Consider the following 23,571-nt stretch of genomic DNA (forward strand, 5'->3'; position numbering starts at 1 on the left):
TAGATTGAAAACAACCCCCAAACCTGTATTTGAAAAGCAATATGATTGTCAAGTCTTCGTAATCATTTTCTACCCAGGGAAGTACTGGAGATTGCTGATTGCTAAAAATTATAAAACCCTTCTACTGAAAGAAGCCAGGACCACTGTAAATCCTAACTTATTGATGACTTAGGGTAAGATGCTCCACTTGAGGTGTGTAAGGTGACTCTATAATTAAAGCTAGGGTCTGAGAAAGTAAATGAACAGGCTTTTATTACAGCTCAGATATGCAAAATACTGTACATTGTAAAAGATCTAGAAAACTAGAGCTTCAAGTCATGTTTAAAAAAAGCAATTAAGCTTAATTGAAAAACCAAAGTACAGAGTACAAAACTGCAGCAGGGACCATGGTACCTCCATGGCATCTAGATCCCAAAGTCCTTCATGCAGAGATGCTACCACAACCAGGAGAGGTATCACATTGATCTGTTCAGTGGACACAAGCATGTCCAACCCATGAAGGGCCCAGTGGTCACTCAAAGTATTCTTGGAAATGGAACAGGCAGCAGGATAACCAAGCCCAGCAGGAACCAAACACAAAAGGAACAAGGTAGGCTCCTTTTCAGTTTTTTCCCTGAACCTTCAATCTCTTCTGCGTTTTGTTATTTTCTGGGAGCTGTTGGATTCTTGTAAGATTGCTTGTTAAACACTGTCTGTGATGGGGCCTGAGAGCTGTGGCTTTTGCTCTAATTGTGTTGGGTTTTTTTTGTTTGTTTTTTTTTAGCCCCTCATGTACTACATCCTGTGGGGGGAGAGAGAAGAAGGTAAATAACACTAAAATGTTGCTTCTGAAAAAAGATAGGTATACCATTATAGCTGTAGAGATTTAGAACCTTAGCTAACCCCTGGGATTACATCAGAGGAATCATGACATTTTAACATAAACATAAAATTATCAATTTGTTTTGAGCTATCTTTGTGACCTGCATGAAGATCTTATATTTTAAATTTAATTTTAATTTAATAAAGCAGCCAGATCCTATAATGCATTAAGTCTCCCTTTTGAAGTATTTACTAAGCCCTAAAAATACTTCCTCTTAGAGGTGGGAAGCACAGTGTTTAAGACCAATTTGTCTGCTAACTTCAGAATCTATACAGAAGAGAAAATAATTTGTACCTCTTATTTCATTGTGTGCTGCAGATGAACCATTTAGCTGACCTTCTCTTGCCATCCCTGTCAAACAAAGGAATTAGGTTAATAGTTGTAGCGTTCATGGTTGAGATTAAAAAAAAAAATTTGTAATCTATGTAGATTAACATCCAATGGCTTTGAGAATGTGGTAAGCAATTAAGGAGTCCCAAATCAATAGTGGGGTCCTAGAGTAAAAGTATCAACTATATCCCTGAGTTCTTAACCCAGGGATCCTCCAAAGGTCTATGGATAAAATTATTTTAAAAAATTATTCTCAGAAGGAATTTCAACATATCATCAAGGGAGTCCAATGACACAAGGTTAGAAATCCCTCATGTGTAGTGGAATCACAAATATAAATACTATCTACGGAAAATAGGCAGATGGCTATCTTCCATTTGTTATAAAAACTCTGTTGTAAAGATCTGTTATCTTTCAAAGATAAGTTCACTGAGTCTGGGTGAAGGTTCAAATTACCCTGTTTTTAAACACAAAACTTGTTTGCAAGGTAGCGCAAATGCACAAATGAGAACTAGCACTGCAGTTGAAAGGTTAGTGTTCTCCCACAGGTTTCTGTGGCCAGGTTTACAAAATTCAGGCAAGCAAATTTAACCAGAAATTGGAACAGAACCCAAGCAAGGGATTTTATGAGGTATAATGGATTATGAAGTGATTTTATAACATGGGGGTCAGCAACTTAAGAAAAATATCCTCCCCCCACCCCCAATGTTTCTCTTTTAAAAACCTTAGAAAAGTACGTATATGTTACAAATTAGGAAAAATAGTATAATTAGTACTACTGATTTCTAATCATTAAATTCTGGGTAAAACCAGAGAAAAATAGTTAACCTTATCCTAACACTTTAACTCTGTCTTAGCTACAATTGTAGTTCTCATCACCATCTGATTACCCCAACTTTACCTTTACCTAGAAAAATCCAATCATAAAGGTGAGGGGAGGAAATCCATCATGTCCCAAGACATTCAACTTTTGAATACTTCTAATAGTAAGAAAATTTTCATTTGCAGTGTCTATTTATTGTTCCTAGTTCTGTCCTCTGGGATCAAGCAGAATTCCTCTTCCATGTGGCAGTCAAATACTTGCAAGGGCAGCTTTCATGTCCCTTCTTAGATTTTTCTTTTCTGTGCTAAATATCATCAGTTCCTTCACTCAATCCTCATATTACATAAACTCGCGTCTACTCAATAATCTAGTTGCCCTCTTAGACATTCAGTGGCTGATCAATCTCCTTTCTAAAATGGGAATGTCCAAAGCCGAATATAATAATCTAAGTGTGGGTAGAGCTAATTAATGTAGAGTAATGGTTGATGTTATGTTCCTCTTAATTAAATCTAAGATAGCATTAACTTTCTGGATACCATATTACATTGACTGACTTAATGACCATATATTCTAAAATTTTCCAAACGTTGCCAGATTTTGTCTAGCCATGACTATTCCATCTTGAACTTGTGAAGTGGATTTTTCAAAATCAAGTGTAAGAATTTATATTGATCTCTATTAAACTTAGTCCAATGTAGTTAGCCTAAATGGCAAATTATTCTTTAACTAGCCTTTGCTTCCACCACCAAAAAGGCTTTAAAAGTTTGTGGCCTAGGAAAGCCTTCCTAACTTGTGTTAAATTAAGAAGGAAAGAAGGAATGCAATAAACACAACATCTGAATTGGAATCTGACATAAAGCTTGCTGTTTCTACATTCTTTTCTCAGAACAAATTTCAGTCTTTTAAGCACATTATTCTGTGCCCCTGAAAAGCTTTTTGGAATGGTTATTAAAGATTAGGGTAAATTGATTATTTTGAAAATTTCACAACTACTTGTCAATTTCTAAAGGACTTTGAAATGAGAGTTAAAATCGAATTTCAAGTAATTGGCCTTCTTTCACAAGAGGACATGGCCCAAGTGTATTCAGACACTTAATAGCATCACAGTAAAACACAGATGGTTAATTTCCAGACTTGATATTTCTTTGAGGGGAAGGAATGGAGAAAGCAATTTTTATTTATTGGAACTAATTGAGTAAAATTTTGCTCACAGACACAACCCATCAGTCAGCAAGACTGAGCAGGACTTCATACCACCAGACATGTTCCAGAAGCAGAAAAGGTAGTTTTTGCCTATTTTCAAGAGGCATGTGCTCTGATTTCTACCTACAATGACTCATGAAGAATATTAATGAGGGAAAGAAATTGGCAGTTTATTAAAAAAAAAAAACAACTTGCCTTGCCCTTATGGAGTTTATAGTCTACTAGAGATAAGCTTCAATACACATTATTGGTTAAATGTATTTATTCCAATTTTCCCTATTTCTTTCAAAGCCATCACCATTATTCTAGTCTCTTAGATTTGCAACCTAGGCATTCTCCTTGCCCTTGACCTCACCACGCATAACAAATTAGTTTTAACATCCAACATTATTTTTGCATTTTATTCTTTCCCTCTATTCACATGGCCACCACCTCAGTTCAGACCTAAGTTATTGCAATGGTCTCCTAAACCTGCCTCAAGTCTCTTTCCTCTCCAGTTCACACATGTATTGCTGCCAAAATACTTTTCCTTAAATGGAGATCTGACCATGTTTCTCTTCTGTAGCAACTGCCTGAAGGATAAAATAGAAACTCTGTTTACCTTTTAAAACTCTTTATAACCTAGGCCCAACCCTTAATCACACCTTTACCATTTTTGTACACTGCAGTCAAGCCTGGAATAGATTCCTTCTTCACTTTCAACATCTTTTAGATAAAAGTTTTTCTTGATCCCACACATAGTATGCTTTCTACCTGCCCAACAATCTTGTATTTATATTCATGCTTTTCTTATTAATTCTGTAACACATTTTTAAATATGTTTGGGCAGCTAGGTGATACAGTAGATAAAGCACCAGACCTGAAGTCAGGAAGATTCATTTTCCTGAATTCAAATCTGGCCTCATATTTACTAGTTGTTAACCCTAAGCAAGTTACTATTTGCATCTGGAAAATTTCAGCCAGCTTTTGTATGAGCAATGGATCTCCCACTTTGTAAGGCTGTACCTTACCACACAAAAGTAGCCTAATGGCATTCAAAACCTCTTCTTAGGTTGGAACTTTGGCTAGGGACTTGAGGTAAATAGTCAGCATCTTCAGCACTGATTGATAATGGTCTGTTGAGAACACTATGGAAGTATTCAGCCCATCTCTGGCCACATTGTTTGAATTCCAAATGTAGGCTTGCCAAAAAAAAAAAAAAATTTATGGAGTACTTACAGGGCAAGCACTCACAAGGTGGTCAGAAAAAGTGATACAGGGACATTCTCAAAGTATCTCTTAAAATCTTTAGAATCAACTGTATGACATGAGAGACACTGGCACAAGACCACCCAGCATGAGTGCCCTCATCTGAGAAGGTGCTGTGCTCTATGAGCAAAACAACTGAATTAGCCCCAAAGAAACAGGAGATCACAAAATTAGAAGCTACCCCAAATATTTATATGGATTATTTGTGTACGACCTGTGGCAGAGCATTCTGAGCTTGTATCCATCTGATCAGTCACAGACATACTAATTCAACTCTAAAATAGTGGTGTCATTTTGGTTCTCTATGAGAATGAAGAACAACCAATCAACCGTTTTCATCATTTCCTCATCTGTAAAATGAGCTGGAAAAGTAAATGGCAAATCATCCCAGTATCTTTGCCAAGAAAACCTCAAATGGGGTCACACAGACATAACCAAATGACTGAACAATTTTACATATGTACTGGTTTCTTCTATTATATTTTTTAAAAATTTGTTTCATTCTTTATATTAAATCTCTAGTGCCTAGTAGAGTATCTGGAACAAAATAGACACTTAAAGGTTGACAGATTGAAATTTACAAAACAAAGATACAAGAGGTTTGTTGGGAAAGTGGTGTTACTAATAGGAAGATCAAGAAAGGCTTTCTGAAGGAGATGCATTAGTACTTAGCATTAAAGAATACATAGAAATTAAAGAATTGATGACCAAAAAGGAAGACAGTATTTTTCTACTTTGCATGTGGCAATCCTCACACCTCTATCACTTTCAAGATGCTAAGCCTTTCTCTTACGATGTCTTCTTGTTTCATAAGCCTCCTCTTCTATAGCTAGGCTCAGCCTAGAAACTAATAATTAGCTAATTTGATAACTTTACTAATGTGCTAAGGAGTAAGATGTATAGGAATTTTTCAAGGGCCCTCCTCTCTGACTGCTGGTTATCCATATCCATTCAACAGAAAAACCAAAACTCTTGCAGAGTAAAGCTGTGGCCCAAATTTTTAAAAGAAAAAAATATCCATAAGCCTGATTTCATACATAGCACATTAAAATTAGAAATTCTCTTTTTATGCATTTGAGCCTCACAAAAGCCCCCTGAGATGGGTACTTTTTTATAGGTCATTCCTGGTATGATACTTTTACCAATCTAAGACCTACTGTCTTAGAGAATTGCCTGGGTATTAATATAGGAATTTAGGTTAATGAAGTCTTTATTTTACAAAAGACATATGTATGGGAAAGATGCATGTATTAATATTGTCCATTTTGTAGATGAGAAAACGAGTCTGGAAAAGGTTTAGTGACTCATCTTTGATCACATAGTATCAGAGGCTAGACTTGAGTCCAGCTCACACATATCCATTCCTTGACTGTTTCTCTATCTCAAAGCAGAAATATTGAATCGAGCGTTATATAGGCAACAAATGTGGAAACCTTATAAAAACTAAACTAAAACATGGTGATACCTCCTGCCCATTGTTGCTAAATCAGAATATAGTCTTCTGACTCCACCTTCCTCAATTTGTCCTCCTTTTTATCAACCATCCCTTTTTACCCCTTTCTTTCTTACTTTTACAATTCCTTCTATCATCTTCTCCTCTTTTATTTTCCCTTTATCCCTTCTACTTCCCTATAGGGTAAAATAATTTCCTACACCCAACTAAGTTGAATGTTATTCCCTTTGAGGCAAATCGGATGAGAATAAGATTCAAGCAATGCAAACCTTGCCCTCTTTTCTTTCTTTTGTGCCACTTCATGTAATATAATTTATACTATTCTGCCTCCTCTTTACTATTCTCCCAATACAATCCTTTTCTTCACCCCTCAATTTTTTAAAAAAGATCACATAAAAGTCAACTTATACCTACACATTGACCTCTGATTGCAAGAGACCTGAATAGTTTTATCTTATGATCCCTTTAAAAAGGATGTTTAAGCTCTTTTTTTTTTTTTTGGGGGGGGGAGGGTCATGGCTTTCAGGCAATCCAACAATTCTTAAAATTGCTTTCTGTTTTATCTGTTTTCCAGATCAATAATTTTTTCTATGAAATTTCTAATATTTTTTCCCTAATTCAATCTTCCCAACGGTCTACTCTATAAAGAATTCCTTTTTAAATTTTCTTCCTCAAGCTAATTTCATTATAAAAGTTGTAGTTTTTAATTTTTAAAATACTTTTTCTCTTCCAGGAATTCTAATTGAATTGGTACACAAGTAATGTTTTTCTCTGAGACATGCAGATGTTTTGGAGTCATTCTCTTTTTCAGGGTTTGTGTCTTGAGTGACCTTTATTGCTATAAAAGTTTTAATAGTGGGATTCTTTTTAGTTTGTTCATTCTTTTAGACTACTTCTCTACTTCAGACTGGATGTTAGGGCAAGGCTGTGTATACTTTTAGAGGTTAAGTCTGGGGTGGTCCTGCTTCTGCTTTGTTCAGAGCTGTATAATTCTTGATTCTCAGGCACAGGCTGCAGATCTGCAAGCCTTCAGAGTTCCCAAAGTGTCCTAATCCAGGGTAAAGTCTGCTAGCATTGCAACTCCTTCCGTACCTGGGTTTCATTCTGAGTAACAAACAGAATAGATTCAATTGAATAGTAGAATTGGAAGCCATATTTTAAGTCAAAGAGAAAGTAGAAGCAAGATGACTTGCTAGGAGTTTAGCTGTGAAAGCGAAAAGATATATAGGATAATAGCCTTATCATCCTCAAATTAAACGAAGGTGGGTTTCTCTGTTTTTGGTTTTTGTTGTATTTTCAAGAATGAGGAAGCCATATTTGAAGGCCTGGAAAAGAAACAGTAGAAGAGGAAAGATTGAAAATGAGAGAGAAGACACTGAGGTACTGTGGAAAGAATATTGACTTTGAAGTCAGTGGACCCTGGTCATTCAGTCACACAGGCATTTATTAAGCCCCTACTACATGCTTAATTATTGTGCTGAGTGCTGGAGAGTTAAAAAAAAAAAAAAAAAGATCAATTACTCCTACCCCTGGAATGTATCCTTGGGTGCAGATCTCTTCCTCAGTCTGTATCCTGCATCTGTGAGCAAGAACTGGGTAATGATTGACATTTGCCAAATAGGAACTGTTCCTCCTCCTTGCATGAGTTGCTGTGTTTGGGGACAGTCCCTAGGCACTAGAATGCTCTGTTCCTGTCCAAACCCTGTCCCCAGTGTCAATAGACTCCTAGGTCTGTCTCCTCATTCCAACCTGTGTTGGAAAACTGGTTGTTGTTTATTTTTTTCTTTAATTTCCCAATTTCATTTAGTTTGATGCATCTTCTAAATGTAGGAAGTCATTTTTGGGGGAGCTTGCTATATTTCTTCTTGCTACTGTGCCATCTTGACTCTACCTCTCTGTATTTTCTCATATGTATAGTATTTGTTTCTCCTATAAAATATAAGCTCCTTGTGGGTACGTTTCATTTTTGTCTCTGTATTCCTAGCACCTAGTACAGAGCCTACTACTTAAAAAACCCATTAACTTTACATACATAGAATAAGAGATATTAGTTAGGATGAAGTTCTTCTGAAAAGCACTTATGAATTTTAGTTAACTGCAAACTCAACATGGGTAAAGCAGTCCTCCACCCCTCAAAAAAAAAAGAAAACTAACATTTCTTGCAGCAGCTATTCCAAACCTTCTTTGAATCATCCCTGTCTATTTTCCTCTCAGCACAGATCATGCTTAACTTTAACCATCATCAAGAATATGGGCTTCTCCCACATCTATACCTGAAAACTTTCCCTCTCTGGACCCCCATTCTTTCCTTTACTGTAGTCACCAAGGAACAGGCGACATTTGCCAATGTCATTCCCCTATTTTGTACATATGATCCTATTTTCTTGGGAAATTAGTCCCTTTGTTTATATAATTGCAGGTTTAGAGTTGGAAGAAGCCTTGGCACCTCACATGGCCCACTTCTTATAATTTTAGAGATAAGGAAATTAAATCCCAGAGAGTTATATGTTTTGCTCAAGGTCACACTAGTAATGACAAAAGTGAACCTAGTTCTACTGACTCCAAATCCATAGTTCTTTCCACTGTACCACACTAACTTTTTTTTCACATTCAATTTACTATTTACTTTCTACTTCCAGATTCATAACTGAAATTCCACTCACTTTATAATCCAATGATACTACTCCTCCTTTCATTCTTTGCACAAGACTCTCCATCTTCTGACTGCATTTTTGCTGGTCATCCCCTATATCTGTACATAATTATTTATGAAGTTGTTTTCAACATTGGACTGAATTCCTTGAGAATATGAACTGCTTTTTTTTTTTTTTAAATCTCCAGCACTTAGCACAATAATTAAGCATGTAGTAGGGACTTAATAAATTGCCTGTGTGACTGAATGACCAGGGTCCATTGACTTCAAAATCAATATTGTTTCTACAGTACCTCAGTTTCTTCTCTCTCATTTTCAATCTTTCTTCATCTACTGCTGCTTTTCCAGACCTACAAATATGCCTTCCTCATCCTTGAAAAAAGCAACAACAAAAACTAAAGACAGAGAAACCTACCTTCATTTAATTTGAGGATGATAAGGTTATCATCCTATATATCTTCTCACTTTCACAGCTAAAACTCTAGGTCAGATTTGTGCTTCACAGCCTCTAGGAAAAGAGATTTTGTAAATGAGTTTCTACTTAGGTACAAATTGGACTACATAATCCCTTATATTCCTTCCAACTCCAACCACTTTTTGGTTAAGATAGTTTAAACTATGGGAAAAATTTGAAAAGCAACAGTGCTTAATTTAAAATTAAAAGCTTGATTTCATTTAGGCTAAAACCATACAGAATTCAAAGCACCTGAGAGACCATCTACTTTAGTTTTGTCATTTTAAAAATAAAGAAATGTGAGCCTTAAAAAAATGAAGTGACTTTGCATATTTTCACAGGCTTTTCTAGTCAATACTAGAACTTAGGTCTCCTGATTCCCAGTCCAGAGCTCATTCCACTATGACAGCCTGTCTCACTAGATCTAGTCCTTCAAGGCATCGGAGAGTTTTTTGTAATATAGGTAAAGAGAAGGAAATGAGCATTTTTAAGCATTGCAAGGGACTGTATTAAACATTTTACAATATTATTTCATTTGATCCTCACAACTCTGAGAAGCAGGTGCTTTTATCATTCCCACACTTCACAGATGAGAAAGATTAAGTGACTTGTCCAATAACTAGAAACTGTTTGAAGTTATATTTGAACTTAGGTTTTTCTCACTCTAGGCCTAGTACTGTAGCCACTACACCAATAAACTTATAAGTCAGTTATAGATGTACTTCTTGAAAAGTGTTGTACTTCATCATTTTATACCAAAGCATAGTTGTGATAACAGAGTTCACAGATCATCCTTTCTCAGTGTAGAGTTGCTCTGTACTTAAATAATCTGATGTGCAAAAATCTACACTTCTCATAAGAAACCATGAGATGATTAGTCAAAAAAATTCTTACTATTAAAAACTCTTGCCAATTACACTAAGACATCTTAAATGATTTGATTTACAAGCACTCAATTTATACATAGCTTTTTAGATGCATGCTTATTGTAAAAATCAAGATCCTCTTGCATTTCTCAAACCTCTCAAATGAGTTACATCTCTATGTGAACATCTTATCCCTAATTCAATTTCAAAACATTCCAAAATTTCTACTCTCTGGATTCTGAACCTTGGATTAAAAATGTCTTATGACAACAAAAACCATACATATCAGCAATTATTAATTTTTTCAAAATAACAATATATCCAAAGGGACATTTTAATCATATTTTGAAGGCAGCTCCAACTTAACCTGGAAGTTTGGCTAGATTACCACATAAATCTCTACACATTCCAGTAATCCTATTTTAAAAGCCTGTGGGATCCTGTGTAGTTCCACTGCCCTCAGTCTCAAATGCTTCTTACCTGTTCTGCCCCGGGTTGAGATCTCACAGGTTAAACGCTTGAAATATTCAGGAAGATCAGCATATTCATTTCCATAGGAGATCACCTTGATCCCTTTGTCTAGCATGTTTTCCCGGAGTTTTTTGAATTCATCTACATCTCCCCTCCGAACCAGCATGAAATGTTCTAGGTCAGATTTGTGCTTCACAGCCTCTAGGAAAAGGGCCTGGAAGGTGGTGTCATCTACAGTCCAGCCACAACCCAAGAAAAGGAATGACTTGTTTTCATAGAGTTTCTGAATTTCTCTCTAGAAGGAAGGCATATATAAATGAGTGTCTGATGACAGCTGAGAAAACATGTCTCATACTAAAAACAACCTGTGACCCATGTATTCAGACTGATGAAAAAGCAGTTTATTAAATAAGACCAGACTTAAAACTAAAGAGAATGATTGGTTTTCTGTGAAAGATATTTACCTCCTAGTTATTCAGAAAAATGTTTTGTTTTTTTTTTGTTTTGTTAGTATAAGCGTTTCTTTCCAACTGACCTTCCTCTATAAACTGTCTTTCCAGAGTTTGTCTAGCACTGGTTTCTTTTACTTTATATTCTAGGGCTGTGAACACAGAGATCCTCAAATAATAAATGCATTAAAAAGGTAAATTAGGTATTTTGGGAATCCAAACAGCTGGTTAAAAAGATAGTATCAGAGAATAAGATAAAGATTTTTCAAATACTGTACTCCTGGTCAGGGTCAGAATACACCTAACAAGTACTGGTAAGAATGTATTTGCCATGAGTTTAGTGAACTTAAATCAAAATGGCTATAAACTGGAATAGAAATGAGAAGAAAATGGGTTACTTAAAAATAGCAAGCTGAACCACAGAGAGGAGCTATAATATAAGAAGATGAATAGCACTAAATTTTCTTCATAGAAGAAAAAGATCTAAGAAAGGAGCCAGTAATATAATTGTGGTGTGAAAAGTACTATATACAAATATGTAAAATAGGGATGTCCAGTAGGGGGAACTAGAGAGCTAATTCAAAGATGAAAAATTTGAATCAAATAGGAGATTTAGATTTGGTAGAATAAGAACCAAATCTAGATTGTGGTCCTGGAAGTGCATATCTTATTCAAAATGAATAGAATAGGTAAAAGGGAGTGGAGATTGAGTAGCAATATAAATTAAGAAAACTTTCTTATGTGAGGAAAACCCAGGAATCAGAAGGAAGGGAAACATGGGCAAAGAACATTATAGGAGAAGATCAGTGGGATCAAATTAGATCCAGAACTACTTGGGGGAAAACAGGGTACAGAGAAGTAATTTAGAAAAGAGATCACTGTCGTGGAAGGCATGTTATAGCAGTCCTGAACACTTCACAATTATCTAGATACCTGCCAAATCCCTCAAAGCAGCTATCTTGATTTACTTTAAAATTTTCAGATTTTGAATACATGATTCAAAAGAAAATCTATTTTGCAATTGACTCTCACCTACACTGAAGAAATAAGCTTGTTAATATGAATGTGACAGAAGGGAATTTGGAAGAAAGTGACTATTTGTCCAGCCTTTGTGATAGAAGAGAAGTGAACATATAGAGTTTGACATATACTCTGGATTTTAGGAAAATAGATTCTGAACGTTCAGAGACAGAATAGGCTCATGGAATTCTACAGGGGAAATCAGTTCAGAAAAGAAAAAATTTTAATGAGGAAGAAAGGCTAAGTTGTATACAGAGACTAATATAGAAGCCCTAAGAATTTCTCAAACAATTTATAATTTTAAAAGAAATCTATAAAAGATGGAATCAAGGGCAGATAATGAAGAACAAATGGAAAAATGGCAATATGCTGAAAAACTAGTTTCAGGAATACCAAACTGCAAAATGAACTAAGGCTAGTAAAAACAACTAAAGACAACAAACAATTTGTTTTTGAAAGTTGAATGGGAGGATATGATTGCTGATCAGGATATATGGAACGATACTGACTTATAACAAAGGAGGGGCTAATCAATTATTATTTTGCATCTGTTTTCTCTGCCAAAAATCTTTGGTCAGGAAAATACAGAATACAATTAGTATTGATGGGAATTAGTACAATTTGTACTGAAGCTGAGTTAAGGGAAAGTAAGAAAGGATTATCTACTTTTGAAAAATTCAAGTCTCCAGATCACCATAGATGTGATCACTCTACGAATGTCAGTGAATTTTAAAAATAACTATATTATACCTTGAAATGTACAAAGTGCTTCATAGATGTTATCTCATTTGATACTGGTAAGATGGAAAAATTATAGATACCAGTTGATATAATGAATAAAAAAAATCTCAAAAATTTCAGCGGACCATATGTTCAATGAAATCAACAATGTGATATGTCAACTCAAAAAGCTATTGTAACCTAAGCTACATTAATAGAAAAGTATCCTGGTCTAGGAGTTAAAAGCCCTTAAATTACATCTTAAATCTTGTATTCAGTTTTTGATATTATATTATGAGAAGAACACTCATAAATTGGAGATATTTAGTCTAGAGAAGAGAAATCATAAGCAGATGTGATAAGCTTTTATTTTTCTTACGAATTTATCTGACATACATTCAGCTATATAAAGAAATACATATGAAACTCTGAACTTGTTAGTCTTTTTAAGAAGTCTGCATTCCAATTCAAATTTTCTTGATGATTTCTACCCTTTTTTTGACTTAGAAACTCCCCATTCATTCTGAATTCTGAACTGATAATTAAAGAATTATAAGTCATTAGGCTTACTTGCTCTAACTGGCTAAAAGAAAATATCTCACCCCACCCCTTCCCAAAGCTACTGAATTAAAAAAAAAAATCTTCAGTCAATATACATAAAAAGAAAATGAGATACAGAAAAGGAGAAGCAACTCTAATTCCCCATTAGTCATTTTCCACAAATTATGCAGAACCAGTAACAGAATTAAAGACTGTATTTAGGAAGAGTATACTAATACTTTCTACCTTTTGGAAATTTTGATACTAATGAAATACAAGAAAAACAAACATGTTATAATTTTAAATCTTTCCAATTCTCAAGTCAGTTAATTCCAGTCTCAAGGTTGGAGAATACACAGTATTATTTCTTATGTATCTATTGTCCATGACTTAAGTTAAAGAATAGAGCTGATCATGAATCCAGAAAATGGCTAATGGGATCAAGTTTATAAGTCATATATCAGAAAAGTTTAGTTTCAGGTGGAAGAAAAACTCTAAATCTGGAGAATACATTCCCTAGTTCTGTTAAGTCATTTCCCAAATGTGGAGGAAAGTCTTCCAATAATCTCCACAAGAGTACAGTAAATAAACATGTTGATGGCCCCATAAATTCCCATCATTATTAACCAAAAAATTCTTCAAAGAATATGTTCCTATTGATGATAGTATTTAATAATATATTTTGTACAAATAAATGACATTGTTTACATGACCAGTAGATGGCAACCATACAAAACAGTCTACTTGGGTCTTAAATTATTTGTCTCCAAAATGAAGCTGGGAAAAGCCTTATAATTTGGTATCCCAGGAGAAGCTTTAAGTTTCCCAGGACAAGGCTGACACCACCAGCTGTGAAGAACAGAAGAGGAATGTTTGACCTTCCAACATTCTCCTACTTCCAGAGTAAATAACACTCCCTCTTCTAAAACCTGTGACTCAGATTCAGAGATGTTTCTCAGAAAACAGTTCCCAACATACCAAGCAGGACCCCAAGCACTTACCATGACTTCAGTATTACGTAGTACATTCTGATAGCCAGCTGGATGAAGTACAATTCCACTAGGATTGGTATAAACTCCATGAATGTGTAACACACTCAGCTTTCTCTTCTCCTGAGCCCATTCCAGGACCTATTCAACATAAGTAGAGCTTAGCAGGGATGGGTAAAGCTTAGCATTTGTAGAGAGGACATAAATGGGTAAGAGGTTATTTTTTAAGACTCAGCTTCCCAACAAACTGGGAAAACATCTTTACAATTAAAGGTTCTGATAAAGGCCTCATTTCCAAAATATATAGAGAACTGACTCAAATTTATAAAAAATCAAGCCATTCTCCAATTGATAAATGGTCAAAGGATATGAACAGACAATTTTCAGATGAAGAAATTGAAACTATTACCACTCACATGAAAGAGTGTTCCAAATCATTATTGATCAGAGAAATGCAAATTAAGACAACTCTGAGATATCACTACACACCTGTCAGATTGGCTAAGATGACAGGAAATAATAATGATGAATGTTGGAGGGGATGCGGGAAAACGGGGACACTGATGCATTGTTGGTGGAGTTGTGAACGAATCCAGCCATTCTGGAGAGCAATCTGGAATTATGCCCAAAAAGTTATCAAACTGTGCATACCCTTTGATCCAGCAGTGTTTCTATTGGGCTTATACCCCAAAGAGATACTAAAAAAGGGAAAGGGACCTGTATGTGCCAAAATGTTTGTAGCAGCCCTGTTTGTAGTGGCTAGAAACTGGAAAATGAATGGATGCCCATCAATTGGAGAATGGCTGGGTAAATTGTGGTATATGAATGTTATGGAATATTATTGCTCTGTAAGGAATGACCAGCAGGATGAATACAGAGAGGCTTGGAGAGACCTACATGGACTGATGCTAAGTGAGATGAGCAGAACCAGGAGATCATTATACACTTCGACAACGATATTGTATGAGGATGTATTCTGATGGAAGTGGATTTCTCTGACAAAGAGACTTAACTGAGTTTCATTGGATAAAGGATGGACAGAAACAGCTACACCCAAAGAAGTAATACTGGGAAATGAATGTGAACTATTTGATTTTTGACTTTCTTCCCGAGTTATTTTTACCTTCTGAATCCAATTCTCCCTGTGCAGCGGGAGAACTGTTCGGTTCTGCAAATATGTATTGTATCTAGGATATACTGCAACATATTTAACATATATAGGACTGCTTGCCATCTTGGGGGGGGGGGGAGGAGGGAGGGAGGGGAAAAAACGAAACATAAGTGATTGCAAGGGATAATGCTGTGTAAAAATTATCCTGGCATGGATTCTGTCAATACAAAGTTATTATTAAATAAAATTGATGCTTCCACATATTAGCATTCTTCCAGATCTCTAAAGACAACAATGTAGGTCCCTGAAATTTCTATTTTACATCTCCCTGTTTGTCTATATACCAACAAATCTGGTATATGGAATAATGAATGTGGAGACAAGAGACCTAGATTTAAATCTGGGTTTTGCCACTTACTAAGTGTATAATTGGTCAAGTCATTTCACTCCCTTGAGTTTCAGCTTACCAATCTGTAAAATGATAAGGTTGGATCAAAATACTGGTGTCAAAATGAAATGGAAATGGGGATTCAAAAAGATACATATGGGTTCCTGTGGGCCACATATTGATGTAGAAAACCACATATGCATATATGTACATATAAATACCTTAACACATTAAAATCAGATAGGAACTACATTTTCATCTTGTTTGGGTTGCACTGTGGAGTGTTGTGGGCTGCATATGGCCTACATGTTTGACATCTCTGGACAAAATAATCTTGCAAGTTATCTACGGATCTTAAAAAAATTTTAAACGTAGCCCTAAGAACAAGTGACGCCTTTCAAGGTTAACTTCAAATAAGTACTTATCTAAAGTAATTCAAAACAAACTGAACTTTTACAGTATTGCTTTCAGGATTTTTGCAGATGTCACAAGCAAATATAGGAACCATTTATATTTATATTTAAAATACCTACTTAAGTTTTTAAGAAATCAATTGCATAAGTAAAATATATAGGAAATGTGGACAGAAAGCAGTTAATGGGAAAAAGAGTGATTCTAGCTGATCAAAAGCTCAAGATGAGTTAGTAACATAACGTGCTAATAATCAAAAGAATAACCTCATTCTTCAAATGGGGGCCAGGATGAGGGTAGTGATTACAATTGCCTAATCTGTCCTGATTAGACCATAAGAGGCACAGTGAGTCCAATTCTGGGTACCCTGTTTTAGCAGAGACATAAAAAGCTAGAACATATCTAGAGAAGGGTTACCAGGGTGGCAAAGTTTGGGGGAGTGAGTACACAAAATATCATATAAAGATCAATTGAAGGAACTGCATGTTTAACTTATAAAAGAGAAGGTTAAAGGAGACAAAATGTCTCTTTAAATATTTGGGGGACAGTCATATGGAAAAAGGATTAGATTTATTATTATACCTGGGTCAAAAGGTATTTGAGGACCATTATATGGAATTTATAAGAAGATAAATTTCAGTCAATATAAGATCAATTAAAGTCATCCAAAAATGGAATGGAAGAACTGGTATTAAAGTACTAAGATACTGAGTTCCTTTTAAATAGAACTATTTAGATGGAGAGTGCGTGATTTCTTTTAAGGGCTACTCTAGATAAGTTGCATAATTGGGGTAGAAGAAAAAATTTGCATTAATATCAATAGTCACTGACAGTGCAGCAGTGAAGTCATAAAATCTGTATTCAAATTCCAGTCCTAACATTTACTGCATAGTAATTTGGGGCAAGTCACAATCTTTGGGACAAAATTTCAATATCTGTAAAATAAAGGAGCTGAACAAGATAATTTCTTAAGTCCCTTTTCTTTCTAGGATTATGGTCTTATGCCTTCAGGTTTCTTTTCTTTCAGACCTTAAAATATTTTCACATTTATTATGCAATGAGGCAAAGAGTTAATATGGGATTTAAGTGATTTGCCCAAGACCTAAGATAAAATTAGTGTTAAAATCATTTCAACCTTCCTCCCCCCCCCAAAAAAAAGATCAAGTTCTCTAATCATAAGCCTTCACTACCTCAATCCCTGCTTCTCTGCTTCCTCACTATCCAAATTTTTTCTACTCTTTTGTTGCTGAATGATACTGAAATTATATTTAACAGTATTGAACTAAGGATCGACTACAAATTCACATTGGCTAATTTCAATACGGCTCTCACAAGTTCATAGAAATGTTTTTATTCTTTTTTGTTTAATTCTCTATTATGTTAGTTGCAGTAAATGTCTCCTCTCTTCTTGAGCTCCTAAAGCCACCTTGAATCCTTGTTAATTAGCAGATGGCAATGCCTCCTACTTTATTAAAAATTAAAATATATATATATATATATATATATATTATTACACATTTACTACTCCAAAATATCTCTCTCCCAAACAAAATTCTCTTTTGTAAAAAATAAAAACAATTAAATAAAACCAATTGATAAAGCAATGATGGCTAAAATTATCTTGCTTCTGATTTTAGAGAAAAACTGAGGCCCTCTATAGTGAAGTACCTTAGTACTCTCTTTTACTCACTGCATTTTCCTCTTTTACTCATCTTTGAGGAAAAGGTGATTCTTCTTGCCAAGGCTAACACTTCTTATCTCCTCTGACAACTACTCTTCATCGTTCTTTCCCTCAACCCTCATGCAAATAACAAATCTTACCCTATCCACATCTATTAATGTGTTTCCTAAATGCAAAAAGTTTTCACTTGACTCTGAAGTCCCCTCCAGAAATCTCACAATGTCTCTCATTTTTCTACTGCCAAATTTCTAGCAAGACATTTATAATTATGTCTCCACTTTTTGAATACCTTCAATATTTTTCACTGTTTTCTGACACAACACGGATAATCTGTTCTCTTGTCTCTTAGCTGATAAATCTAATGGCTTCCCTTCAGTCCTCATCATCATTGATTACTTTGTAGGTTCTGACACTGTTTTTCATCTCTTCCTTCCTTGGATTCAGTAATTTCATTTTCTGATTCTTTTACTGAATTTTTTTGACTGGATTACCATCTTCCTTCTCTTTAAGTATGGTTGCCCCCAAATAATTCCAAGACTTCACGTGTATTCTCTTACACTTTTTTCCTTGTTCTCATTAATTCAAATATCTAAACTCCCAAATCTGTCTCTCTGCACATTCAATATTAATCTTTCTCTTGAAAAGTAATCCCACATTCCTATCTGCTGGCTTATCTCTACTTGGAGATCTGGTAAGCATTTCAAACTCATTATGTCCAAATGTGATTAATCATCATTTCCTCTAAACTTTCATGTTATCTATTGAACACACCAATATAATGCTTCCCAGTCACCTAAGAGTGTGACCTTGGCATCATCTTTGATGTCTTCTTTTGTCCTCCATATCCAATCAGTTGTTAAATCTTGTCAATTCTGCTTCCACGATCTCTCTTCTAATCTGTCCATTCTTATCATCTAGCTGCTGCTAACCCGTCTTGAGCTCTTAATGATTCTCACTACAACTATTCTAATAGGTTCCTAATTTGTTTCTCTATTTTTAGTCTCTCTGCTCTCTAATCTATCTTCCATACAACTGGCAAAATAATCTCTTTAAGGCCCTGGACTGACACCTCATGTCACTTGCTTGCTAAATACTATTCAGTGTCTGCCTAGTGCCTTTTGATAAAAGTACAAACTCTTCAGTCTGTAATTTAAGGCTGTTTAAAATGTCTAATTCATCCTTTCATCTTTATTATAAATTAATTCCCTTAACATAATTTATTTTTCAAACTGGAATATTAGCTATTCCCAAAACTAAATATGCTATGTCTTGCCATTGTTCATTTGTATGGGGATTGTCTCTCCTCAACCCCAATCCATGCACTCTCTTGGCCTCTTTAGAATCTCAATCCATCTCACATTTGAGGATCTCTGGCATCAGTACTTCTTCAATATGGCTTTTCTTTTTTAAAAAATTCATTGACTACGTCAATGAACTACAAAATGATGTTATATCTAAAGCTACAACTATAGTATGTAATATAATAAAAGCTGCTCTTAATTTGTCTCTTTTGTTTTTAGCTGCCATAAAAGCCCTCCAGTGATTATATCGATAGTCTATTAATTAGGAACACATCTGTAGACAAACGGGAAGATACCAGTTTACAGGGGAAGATTGAAATTGTTTTTTGGGTAGAGTTGGGACTAGGGATGAGGGTTAGGGACAATTAAATCAATAGCAGTTCTATTCTTTTTCTAAACCTTTTCCTTTTTCAGTTTCATCTAATAAAAGGAGGTACTGAGGTATGTGTAAATGAGTCAAGGGAAAGATGGCTTTGAGGATTTGTTTTATTTATATTTGAAGGCATAAAAATTTATTTTTGAAAATATCAAGATAACAGAAAAAGGGAAGGACTGATGGAGCAAGGTCACTGAACAGACTTTGTAATTCCCTAATTTTGACATATTAATGTAATTACTAAATTAGATTTGTATTGCTATCACTTAGCAAAATGTAGGGCACATAATAAGCATTTAATAAATGGTACTGACTGAGATTCCTTAGGAAAGCAAAATGAGGAAGTAAAGTAATAAAAGCACATAGTGGGATGAATAGGTTCTCAGAAACTCATCCAATTAGTTTTCTGAGTTCACAAAAATGTTCATGATAATACTCTTATTTTCAAAACTTTCTAAAAACCATGGTTCTATACCTTTTCTTGGTAATTAAATTCTAAAGGCTTATTTAGGTGTCATCCTACCTGAAGATAGGAGATTATATTTAGAAAGCTTTTTGGGTGTTACCCATAATATTATTATGAATTCTACCATATGACATGTGATTCATGTGTTAAGTTAAAGATTGGATGACCCCTTGTTGGATATGTTATAGAAAGCATTTCTAACTAAGTATGTGTTAAGACTACTTGGACTTCAAGGTCCCTTTCAACTCTAGAATTCTTAATGTCACTCTTAGTTGTCTTTCTATTTATGCATATTTATACAACTTTACATGCTTACATGTGTTTTTCTGACTTATTGTTATTCAATTTTTTTAATTTTCAAAGATTTACCATCTTGTCAATATGAACATTCCCTCCCCTGAGGAGAGGCAACGATTCAGTTAATTATCTTTGTTAAGTTATGACAGAAAAATTTTTCACTCTACAGTCAAATTAATGACAGGTTATTCCTCTTCAAAATTTGGTGGGGCTGAAGCTCAACACATTGGACTACTGGATCAAAACTCAAAACCTTTTTACTTTGTAGGAGCTATCAGAAATTATACTCCATTGATATAGCCTTTGAAAAGCCAGGGTTCCATGTAAGTCACAATGGAATATGACATCTTTGTGAAGGGTTAAGTGATTATAAATATTAAATAATATGTCTTGAGGAATAATGAGGTAATTTTCATATATTTCTTTGTACCCACAGATCCTAATATAGTAAACTAAACAGATATGTACTTGATAAATATTTTTCTGGAGTTAAATCCTTGGAGCTAATTCTAATATGATGTCATGCTCACCTAACATTTTAAATATTGAATGATTAAACATCCCATTTCAATTAAAAAGAACTTATTGTAATATTCAGAATGGGGTGTCCAGATGCTATCTCTTCATCTCTGCAGAAGTGCTAACTGAATATATTATTAAGGAAATAGTAGTACTAGTCAGCTATCAAGAAATAATCTACTGCAAATTGGAAATTGAGGGGATGCCCACCAACTGGAGAATAGATAAACAAATTGTGGTATGTGTTTATGATGGAATACTATCATGCTATAAGAAATGATGGGAAGAATGCTCTCAGAAAAAAAAAGGAAAGACTTACATGAGCTAATGCAAAGTGAAATGTCTATGTACAAAGTAACAGCAATACTGTAAGATGAATGTCTGTGAATGACTTGGCTAATCTAAACAATGCAATGGTCCAAGACAGTTCTGAAGGATTTATAATGCAGAGTACTGTCCATATCCAGAGAAATAACTGCCTGAATACGGATTGAAGCATGATTTTTTTTTAAATTTTTGTTTCCCCCAGTTACATGTTAAAAAAAAAAAAAACCCAGCATTGTGTGTGTGTGTATTATATATGTACTTTCATTTTATTTCTTATTTATTTACGAATCATGATGTTGGGAGAGAAAAATCAGAACAAAAAGGAAAATTCATAAGAGGAAAAAAAACCAAGAAAGAAAAAAAAAGTGAACACAGCATGCACTGACTTACATTCAATCTCCATAGTTCTCTCTTTAGATGCAGAGGATGTTTTTCATCCCAAGTTTATTGGGACTGCCTTGGATCATTGAACTACTGAGAAAAACCAAGTCTGTCATAGTGGATCATAGCACAAACTTGTGAAGAACACTTTTCAAACATAATTTTTTTTTTGAGGATTGTTTTTCGTCTATATTTTCTTTCACAACATGACAATTATTGGAATGTATTGTAAATGTTTATAGAAATGTTTTGCATGACTATACTTATATAATTTATATTGAACTGCTTGCCTTCTCATTGGGGGAGGGGGATAGGAAGGAAGAAGGAAAATTTGGAACTCAAGAGTTTCAAAAACCAAATGTTAAAAATTGTTTTTACATGTAACTGGGGAAAATAAAATACTATTTTTTTTTTTTTAAAAAGAAATAATCCTTTGCCCCACGTAATAGTAGTTAACTATTTTTTATTCTTTACCTTTTTCTCATCAGTAAGGTCAAGGGATTCAAGTTGTTTTCCTTGGTCTGCAGCATATAGTTCTAGGAGATTATCAAAGTTTGTGGTTAATACCAAGGCTCCATTCTCCATCAGGTGGAGGACTGACTGCAGCAGTTGTTTTCCTGAATCTTCCATCTTTGACTCCAAGTCATCAAATACTTCATATAAACAGTCTTTGAAAAATGTAGAACGGACATTGCTGGTACGCTGGAGAAGGATTTAAGAAATAATGGATAATAACAGATCAAATCTATGTTGCCAAGTCACCTGTTACCATTGCAATATTTCTCTAAAGAGTACTTGTCATTTGTGCATAAGATTTTTCACTTTAAATATCTAAATGACCAAAGAATTTCAGAGTTGGAAAGGTTCTGAGAGACTATCTAGTCTAAGCCATACCTAAAAAAAAAAGGTAATTGGGATTAAGTGACTTGCCCAAAGTCCCATAGTAAGTACATGTTAAGTATCTGAGGCTGGATTTGAACTCAGATCCTTTTCAGGGTTGGTGCGTTCTATCCACTGCATCATCTAGCTGCCCCAATCTGTTCTTAATGAAGCCATATTTGCTACTTCCTTTTCTAGAGAGCTATTAATGATCCCTTTAATATATGATGTGGAATTTTGGGGCAACTAAATGGTGCAATGGATAGAGTACCTGGCCCCGGAGTCAAGAAGATAGAGTCAATTTAACTCTGGCCTCAGACACTTACAAGTTCTGCGATCTTAGGCAAGTTACTTAACCCTGTTTGCCTCAGTTTTTTGATCTATAAAATGAGCCATAGAAGGAAATGGCAAACCACTCTAATATCTTTGCCAAGAAAACCCCAAATAGGGCAATGAAGAGCTGGACATGACAGAAAATGACTAAACAATAAAAACAAATTGTGTTTGCAGACTTTATTATTCTCCTTTTTTGAAAAATTGGCACACAATTATTTGCCCTTTATCAATTCTGCTGTACCTTTCCTATTTGTCAGATTCCAAACCTCACCAATGGAGATTTAATAATCATGTTTGCCATGTATTTTAATACTGGAAGGATAATCAACATTAACAATATTTTTTTTTCTACTTTTCCAGGCCAGGGATAATTTTGCTTGGCAGAGCAAATAAGCAAAATAAAATTTAAACAATTCTGCCTTCTCTTAGTTCAGTTATCATTTTTCCATATCAGCAGCAGCTCTACTTCTTTGATTATTTTCTTATCCCAATTAAAAACTCCTAAGCTTTTAACAACAACAACAATAACTAATCTTATATAGTACTGACAAAATACTTTACATATTAACTCATTTGTTTTCTCAAATCATATGGTGATGTAAGTACTATTATTATCTACATTTTACAAATGAAGAAACTGAGATCTCAGCAACCACACCAAGATTTCCTGGGGCTGGTAGGTACTGAGATCTCAGCAACCACACCAAGATTTCCTGGGGCTGGTAGGTAGTGCAATGGACTCCAGGTCTGGAGTCTGGAAGACTCAAGGTCAAATGGGGCCCCAGACACTAGCTGTGTGACCCCAGAACTACTTTTTGCCCACATCTAAAAAATAAGGATCTACTTTCCAGAGTTGTTATGAGAATTGAATGAGATAAAATTTGAAAAGTGCTTGGCACAACATCTGGTATATAGTGAGTTCTTACTAATTGCTTGTTCCCTTCTCTCATTCCCTAACTGTGGATATCCCCCAAGGCTTTGTCCTAGGGCCTCTTCTCTTTTCTTTTTTTTACTATC

The 23,571-nt window shown here is 34.8% G+C and overlaps 1 protein-coding gene across 2 annotated transcripts in view; it reads right to left on the reverse strand.

The window, feature by feature from the left end:
* Window positions 1–235: 235 nt before the first annotated feature.
* FAM118B (family with sequence similarity 118 member B) overlaps window positions 236–23,571 on the reverse strand; it is a 100,453-nt gene continuing 77,117 nt past the window's right edge. For both annotated transcript variants that reach the window (XM_051986712.1, XM_051986711.1), the window contains exons 4-8: window positions 21,814–22,041; window positions 14,094–14,222; window positions 10,373–10,658; window positions 1,157–1,213; window positions 236–781 (exon numbers count right to left, since the gene is read on the reverse strand). In XM_051986712.1, the coding sequence (XP_051842672.1) occupies window positions 768–781; window positions 1,157–1,213; window positions 10,373–10,658; window positions 14,094–14,222; window positions 21,814–22,041 (714 nt within the window). In that variant the 3' untranslated portion in view covers window positions 236–767. The remainder of the gene's footprint in view (window positions 782–1,156; window positions 1,214–10,372; window positions 10,659–14,093; window positions 14,223–21,813; window positions 22,042–23,571) is intronic.

This window comes from Antechinus flavipes, chromosome 3, assembly GCF_016432865.1.
Source record: "Antechinus flavipes isolate AdamAnt ecotype Samford, QLD, Australia chromosome 3, AdamAnt_v2, whole genome shotgun sequence".
Classification (NCBI taxonomy): Eukaryota; Metazoa; Chordata; class Mammalia; order Dasyuromorphia; family Dasyuridae; genus Antechinus; species Antechinus flavipes.